This window comes from Chiloscyllium plagiosum, chromosome 33 (assembly GCF_004010195.1).
Source record: "Chiloscyllium plagiosum isolate BGI_BamShark_2017 chromosome 33, ASM401019v2, whole genome shotgun sequence".
Lineage (NCBI taxonomy): Eukaryota > Metazoa > Chordata > Chondrichthyes > Orectolobiformes > Hemiscylliidae > Chiloscyllium > Chiloscyllium plagiosum.
Window position 1 is genome coordinate 14,999,998 of NC_057742.1, and position 8,611 is coordinate 15,008,608.

The 8,611-nt window shown below is 38.3% G+C and overlaps 1 protein-coding gene across 1 annotated transcript; it reads left to right on the plus strand.

Annotated features, from left to right (window-relative positions):
* On the plus strand, nucleotides 1-6,083 carry LOC122539870 (glucose-6-phosphatase catalytic subunit 1-like). The gene is made up of 5 exons (XM_043675002.1): nucleotides 1-302; nucleotides 1,804-1,913; nucleotides 2,636-2,741; nucleotides 3,268-3,383; nucleotides 3,833-6,083. The coding sequence occupies exons 1-5, from the start codon at nucleotides 64-66 to the stop codon at nucleotides 4,345-4,347; spliced, it is 1,086 nt and encodes a 361-aa protein (XP_043530937.1). The 5' UTR covers nucleotides 1-63; the 3' UTR covers nucleotides 4,348-6,083.
* Nucleotides 6,084-8,611: the final 2,528 nt, after the last annotated feature.

Below are 8,611 nucleotides of genomic sequence, written 5' to 3' on the forward strand. Positions count from 1 at the left end.
ATCACCACAGGCAAAATCAGAAACTGAACACTAAGCTGACAAAACCTGCAGTAGCTTCCGAACATGCAGAGAATGGACGCTGGGATGGACCTGCTCCACAGCTCCGGGGTAGAGCTGGTGCAGTATCTACAGATGAATTACAGGGACTCCCAGAGCTGGTTCACCTTTATCTCTTTCGCCGCTGACCTGAGAAACACTTTCTTTGTTTTCTTTCCCATCTGGTTCCATCTGTGTGAAGCCGTGGGTGTCAAACTCATCTGGGTGGCCGTCATTGGAGACTGGCTCAACCTCATCTTCAAATGGTAGGTATTGTCAGATAAGCTCTTTAGAGTTTTATTAAAGGTCGCATTTGTGTAATGGAATAGACGCTAATACAGGTCAGATAGCAAACTGTGAATTAAGTACTTTGTGATGTCTACTGGTCATGAAAAACATTATATCAATGGTTTCTTTCTTATTGAAAGTAACCTCAGATATACTTGCTGTAACTTGCTTTGAGATCTGGAAATTTGTGACTGAAGACAAATAATTCTTTTTATTTCAACCTTAAGTAGTGAAAATGAGAAATGTTTATAAATTAATGCATTTTGCAGTATTTCTTCTTGCATTTCTTGTGTCATAGTCTGCTACCATCCTGGTCTGTCCTGAGCTTAGGGGTGGTCAGACAATTGAACTCTACCTGACAAAGAGGATGTTGTGGTCAAGGTGGGGATATAGAGTAAGCACTGACCATTTTGAAGGCATTGTTTGAACCATCTGGCCACTGCACTTTTCAATGTTAACCTACTGAGATTTGGAATATATTATCTGGAAATCAAAATAGTATATCATTGGTCCACCCACCACATATTGGACAGGCCTCACTCTGTACCATCTGAGATCAAGTCAAATTATACTAATAATAGTAAATGTGTTTCAGATTTTAAATTATGCATATTTTGCAATAAGTTATGGATATTAAAATAAATCATTTAATTTTTCTTGTAATTTTTTCTTGGTCTTATCTCTGGTTATTGAAAAGTTTTTTAATATTAACTAGGTCATCTCAATTGGGGAGTCTAGTTTGTGGTTTAGTTCCAACTTAAACCTGCTGAATCAACAATTCCAATGTCCTACCCTTTGGCCCACTGGCCACATTATTACCAGATCCCTTTAACTATTGCTAAGCCAGTGGTTGAAATTTCCTGTATTTGTCAATGAGGAAGTTTCAGAATAAAGTTAGGATTTTTAAGAAAATTACATAATGTACTAATATTTGTGTCATACTGATTTTTTAATAAAATTAAACTGATTTGTTGTGCAGAAGAAAATGATTACTTGAGCGTAACTTCTAGTGTTTAGGCACTGGTTCATGCTTCATAGTGTTTGGTCAGAGATCAACTTAGCATCTAAAACAAACAAGTTTGAAATAATCCTAATTTTATTTTGCCTGTGGTTGAGATCAATGTAATAGAGTTGGAAAATCTTTCCTTCTCGTTTTCTGTTCTGTAGTCTGGCATCGCAAAGTTGCACTTTAACTTATCTCTTGGCAAGAGCTAAGAAATCACAACTGGGGATTCCAGTCTGTGGTTTAGTTCCAGCTTTAACCTGGTGAATAATCAATTCCAATATCCTACCCTTTGGTCCACTGGCCACACCGTGCCAGATCCCTTTAATGCTTACTAAGCCAGTGGTTGAAATTTCCTTCATGTTATCGGTGAGTGAGGTTGCCCAATTGAATACCTAAATACAAGGCATTTAAGCAAATTACACACTGCATATTTGATATAGGTTAACCTTTCTTCCATTATTTTTCTTTTACAGGTTCTTATTTGGGCAAAGACCTTACTGGTGGGTCCATGAGACCCAGTTTTATGCTAATTCTTCCCTTCCCGTGGTGCAGCAATTTCCGATCACATGTGAAACAGGACCAGGTACTGGCAATTCATTACAGAACAGAGGCAGCAGCTAGAATTGCAGTTTGAAATGTTGTTTATTTTTGCTTCTGCCATCCCCTCACTGTCTGCTTTTCTTGTCCGGTCTAACTTGATATTCTGCAATTGAAGTAAATCATTCATTATACATTATACATCCAATACTAGCAGCTAAAGTAAAATCAAAAAAAGAGAAGCATCCTAATCAGAGTTTTTGGCTGGCATGCATCAGAACAAATGCAAGAATGACAAATTTCAAAGGGAGCAACAATTCATCCTGTGTAAGAAAAAGGTGCTGAATGGATGGCAAGTCAACTCTGAATAGTTGAGAGAATACACACAAGGATTGGCCACAGACAGCTGCATGGAAAAGAGATGATGTCAGGAACTAGGGAAAAAAGCAAAGACAATGGTTTGCAGTCTTCCCAATTTTAGTATTGACCATCCATCACTGGACGCAGGATGAGAAATCTGACAATGTAGAGAGAGTGGGAGGGTTGAGAACAATGGTGATGAGGTGGACTGGGCGTGTGTGAACAAACCATGTACTTTCAGATGCTGTCACCAAGGGGCATGTTGATAGGAGGGGACCAAGGATAGATCCTTGTGGGATACTGGAGGCAAAGTAATGGGCGATGACTTGTTTTTTAAAAAGTTTACAAAGTATACTGAAAGGTTTAGTGACATTTTCTAATCGAGTCTTTGGATGATGTATTTGACAGGAAGTCCATCTGGTCATGCAATGGGTTCAGCCGGAGTCTGGCATGTGATGGTCACAGCCTTACTGACCTTTGGATTACAAAAGAAGCAGCCCATCTTCCAAAAATGGTAAGATTTAAGAAATTATACATACCATGTGAGCATAGGGATATCAGCACTGCTTTTAAATGTTAGGTTTGTCTGGACTGTTATGTGGTCATGCACATTAAATATAGTTTGTACATGAGGTGTGGATGCCACTCAATACACACTCAGTTCTGCAAGTCAGTGCTTTACATGTCTCTGAATAAAAACTGACTATATTTAAACGCATTACTTCCACATTTATCAAGATTAGAATCAACTTAGAAATGCTTACTTATAAGTAACTTCGGAACAATGTTCTGTAAGTTGATTTGAATTCATGCAAATATTATTTATGATTAAGCAGTGTGTACCATTTGTACATTATGTCCATCCAGACTCCTATTTAACTGAATCTTGAGTAAAAGGAGAACAAAAATAAGTATCAGTGCATAAATATTAGACAGTTGGATAGACGATGCATTATGCTGCAGTTACAGTCCCTTGTGAGTTTCAATTTGGAGATTCATTATTTTACTAACTGCTCAATGATTATCCTCCCAACTTCTAGGTGTCTCCATGTGCTGCTATGGACAGTGTTCTGGGTGATTCAGATCTGTGTCTGTGCATCGAGAGTGTTTCTGGCCGCTCACTTTCCACACCAGGTCTTCTTTGGAGTTATTTCAGGTCAGGATACTTTCAGTTGAAAAATATAACAATACAGCTTTGCATTGGTGCAGTTTGCATTAATTTGAATGTTTGTAACCATTGGTTGTATTCTACATAACTGAGTTCTCAAGGGAAAATAAATCCAACTTAATGACTTTTTGATAACATTGACCAACACTGATACTTTTCTAGTATGGATTATTGTATGTGACTATGGAGTCAATAGACTGATTTGATATCATTCATTTTAAGTCACCAGTTGAAATGAAACTCTAGCACAGGTCCTATAAATGCTTAGAAGCTTTTTAACAATGGAGAAAAAAAGCTGCTTGAAATGCCTAATAAAATGCTACTCTTTCATATACACTAAATACACATAAAATTATTTTGCTACTGACGTACACTGTCTGTAATGTACATATGCTATCGATTTACCAAAGATATTAATTGTGAATTTCTACACTTAGGATTGATTGTGGCTGAAGCGTTTGGTCGGATTGATACAATCTACAATGTGAAGTTTACGCAGTACCTGAAGATCACTCTGTCCTTGTTCTCCTTCGCTCTGGGCTTCTATCTGGTGCTGAGAGTGCTGGGAGTGGACTTGCTGTGGTCAGTGGAGAAAGCCCAGAGATGGTGCGCCCGAGCAGAATGGGTCCACATCGACAGCACTCCCTTCGCTGGTCTGGTCAGGAACATGGGGGCCTTGTTCGGATTGGGATTAGCTCTCAACTCCCCCATTTATGCTGAGAGCTGCAAAGGGAAGAGGAGCCAGCAGTTCAGCTTCAGACTAAGTTGTATAGTGGCTTCATTACTCATCCTGCATCTGTTTGACTCAGTGAAGCCCCCGACTCAGACAGAATTCCTGTTTTACTTTCTGTCTTTCTGTAAGAGTGCTGCTGTACCTCTGGCTGCTGTGGTATTTGTTCCATACTGTGTGTCACAAATTGTAAACCGAGAGGAGAAGGAAAAGCTTCTATAGATTTCTGAAGTCACAAAACTTGGAAACATGTTCACAGCACTGATGTGTGCTTTTATAAACAGAGAGAAAATACTAGAATTGCACTGCATCTGAAATGAGAAAAAATGCTGAAGGAGGCAATGGGCAGAGGAATTGTGAAAAACAGACAAAGAAGTCAGTGTTTCAGTGTGGTGGCATGTTGATCCACCCAATCTCTTTCCAGATGCTACTAAATCATCAGTTTTCCTGTTTACTTTCCCCTGTTTCATTTTTTAAAAACTCCAAATTTTTGGGGACATTTGTACTTTTTTAGTTTCTGGATGTTATTTTGATTTGCATGTCATGTGAAAGGAAAACAGTTGTGTTCAGAGGAATCAATTGATGGATTTCTGAATGCACAATTAGTTAATCACTTTTTTCTTAATATAGAGAAGTAAACTGTGTGAGCAAATTTTCATAGGGTCGATAGCTTTAGTTGTCCTAGGTCTAAGTATGAGCCAGTTGTATCCTTCTGTCATGAGTATACAGCAATTTGACTTAGTGAGGGTGCAGGGTTAAAAATGGTGCTTTCACTAAAGGTATAGTGAATCAAATGCACATTTCATACAATTGCCTGATTCGTTGAGGGAATATGGCACTGTACCTGCCTTGGTTTAGGGCTGGGCACAGCTTAATGGCTTGCATCTATAGGAGGAAATGAAGATGGAGCGTCTGCTGTCTTCTCAGCATAATCTGCAGATGTAGATCAACCTGGAGGTTATCAGGCCAGAAAAGAATGATAAACGGGAAATCAATCGAACGATCAGAGCATTCTAACAATTATCAACATTCAGGGTTGGGAACAGGCTTTCGGCTGGGTACCATCTGTTAAAACGTTTTCTGTTAACTCCATGTATGTTCAGACTTTTGGAATATAATTCTTTCAAGAGATGTGGGTAGTGTAAGCTAGAGGTTTTGTTTATCGCCCATCCCTAACCGCCTGGAAAAGGTGGTGTACCGCCTTCTTGAACCACAGCAGTCCATCTGGTGGAAGTAAACAATGATGTTAGGAAGGGATGTCTAGTTCTTTGATCCAGCCATAGTGAAGAAGTGCAATACTGTGGCTTGAAGGAGGTGTTCCCAATCATTTGCTGCCCTTGTTTTCTAGATGATAGAGGCTGTGGGTCTGGAAAGCGCTTTTGAAAATGATACAATGAGTGGCTGCTGTGCCTCTTGTAATGATACTCACAGAATGATTATAAACACAGAGGAGGCCATTTGGCTCATCAGATCTGCATCATCTGGCACTATGCATTGGTGATGGAAGGGATGACTTTTCATGATAGTGGATAGGATGCCTATTAAGCAAGCCACTTTATCCTTTATGTGTGTCTATATTCCACTGTAATTTCATTCTGACTGCTGAAGTCCATTGTCTGGCCTTTGTGCCTAGCTGGGAAAGACATTGAAATGCTACACATTTCATTGTAGCTGCTTCAATACTGTTTCATGTCTGAATGCTGTTCCACTAGGTAATGACAATGTTGATCGATGTTGTTATCCACCACACAATGTTCCATTACACAGTCAGGCCAGTGGCCAGTTCTGCACCCAAGAAAAAAACAGCAACAGCTGAGACTCAAAATGAATTGTTCTATTTTTTCTTTTTGTATATATGGTCCTCAAAACACTTCAGGCTGTTTAGTTGTAATAGTAATTTCAAATGGTGTGGAATCATTTGATTCTAATAAAGTTACATGATGTAATTTCCATTCAAACCTGAAATCAGCTCTTTTGTCGTACTCATTACCTCTAGTGCATTCACCACGTAGCAGTGAGATTACCTGCATCAGTTACACTTGTTTTTCAAAACTTCAATACACCAAGAATTTATGTTTGTTTCCACTATAAGGTAGAGGCAACTACAAGTGAATCTGTGCCTGTTGTATATTTATAGCAATTGAATGTTAAATGGGTTGGTTAATAGCACTCTATTAGGTTGGCCAGATGAGATTACTGCATTCCCTTGAGTAATGGCATCAATTCATAATGGTCTTGGACAAGATGTGCTTTAGAATCAATACAAACACCTTGGCTGAGTGGTTCAGCCCTCTATGTGAAATGCAAAATTGTCAGAGTTGTGGCCAATTGTGGGGGAAATAAGAACGGAAACAACTTGCCCCTCATTTCTCAGAAGTCAGCAACTAAATTAGAAACTACCTTCTGATTAGAATGCATTGTGAAAATATCAGGTTATATGGTATGCCACTAATAAATCAAAATCCACAAATAACTCTGACCGGAACATCACCTTAATTGAGAAACAGATATTTTATTGGGGTTTAAGTGTATTTTGTATCAGATAAACTATATAATTAATCTAGACCAAGAATTTAAAATTGCCTTTCACTTTTGGAGAACTGCTTTCAAATGCATATTTTGAACTCTCCATACAGATTAAAGGGCTTAAATACTCCACTTAAAGGAACATAGTGGCAGTCTTATTATATACTCAATATTCCAGCTCAAAAATCTAAATCAAAATAAATATTTCTAAACTGCTTATTTTATCTAATTGGCAATTTGCCTGCATTGTGGAAATCTATATTTTGCTCTCCAGCTAATCAATGAAACTGTTATTTCACCAATTGTTTATGGGTTATACAGACAAGGTGACTCCCTCAATCAATGATAAATTGGTTAATCATTCAAACTTGGGTGGTTAATTAAATCATGAAATTGTTATTTGAAAATACTTCACATAATGTCAAAGTTCTAATTTGTGATCTGTGCAATCCAATATTTACCTCGGTGCTGTTTTGAGCAGACACATGTATCACTCGAGAGTACAAAGAATATATTTTATATCATGGTGAATATAAGCTTACCACTGAAAATTGTAATGAGAGTTCTGCTGCAATGTAGTCACAGTTAAGCTTAAAACAATCATAACTTTACTAACGATTACATTCTACTAACAGTTATGGTCAGGAATGTAACAAAATATTGATCTCATTGGCATCACAAAGACTGTTTTAGAAATTTAGAATTCTTCCCAGAAAGCCTGTTGAAGCAAACACACATAATAATTGCAAAACTAATGGACAGATTTTTCTTCAGCAATTATTAAAGGTTATGGAAGGTGGTTGGTGGAATTAAGATATTAATCAGCCCATGAGCCAGTTAAATGGTGGAATAGAGTTGAGGGACTGAATAAACTACACTTGTTCCAATTGAATTCTCACCGTTCCATTCTCAAGGACAACTAGAAGTGAACAATAAAAGCTGACAACACCCAAATCCACAGAATAAATGCAAAATCAAGTAAAATAATTTTTCATATTCAGCTGATAAAGGGTAGTTTTTTAATAATATCAAGATGCATAAAAAAACTGGTTCAGTCATAACCAGTGATTTTTGATTTGATTTGATTTATTATCATATGTACTGAGGTACAGTGAAAAATGTTATCTTAGATGCTTTACAGGCAAATCATACTATATAGTGCATTAGGGTAACAAAACAGAGTGCGGGATACAATACTACAGGTGCTGAGAAGTTTAAGAGAAAGATCAACATTAACATTAAAGAGATCCATTCAAAGGTCTGATAACTGTTCTTGAATCAGTTTGTACGTGTATATAAACTTTTATATCTACTGCCTGGTGGAAGAGTTTGAAAGAGAGTATAACCAAGGTGGGAGAAGTCTTTGATTATGTTGGTTGCTTTCCTGATGCTGTGGGAAATGTAGATGGAGTCAATTTATGGGAGGCTGGTTTGCGTGATGGACTGGGCTGTGTTCACAACTCTGTAGTTTCTTTCAGTCTTGGGAATAACAATTGCCATACCACACTGTGATGCATCGAGATAGGATGCCTTCTATGGTGAATCTATAAGGATGTCTTGAAACGGTAAAAGGTGGATAAATCCCCAGGACCTGATCAGGTGTACCCGCAAAGTCTGTGAGAAGCTAAAGGAGTGACTGCTGGGCCTCTTGCTGAGATATTTGTATCATCGATAGTCACAGGTGAGGTGACGAACGACTGGAGGTTGGCAAACATGGTGCCACTGTTTAAGAAGGGCGGTAAAGACAAACCAGGGAATTATAGACCAGTGAGGCTGACCTCACTGGTGGGTACGTTGTTGGAGGGAATCCTGAGGGACAGGATGTGCACGTATTTGGAAAGGCAAGGACTGATTAAGGATAGTCAACATGGCTTTGTGCGCGGGAAATCATGTCTCACAAACTTGATTGAGTTTTTTTGAAGAAATAACAAAGAAGATTGATGAGGGCAGAGCAGTAGAT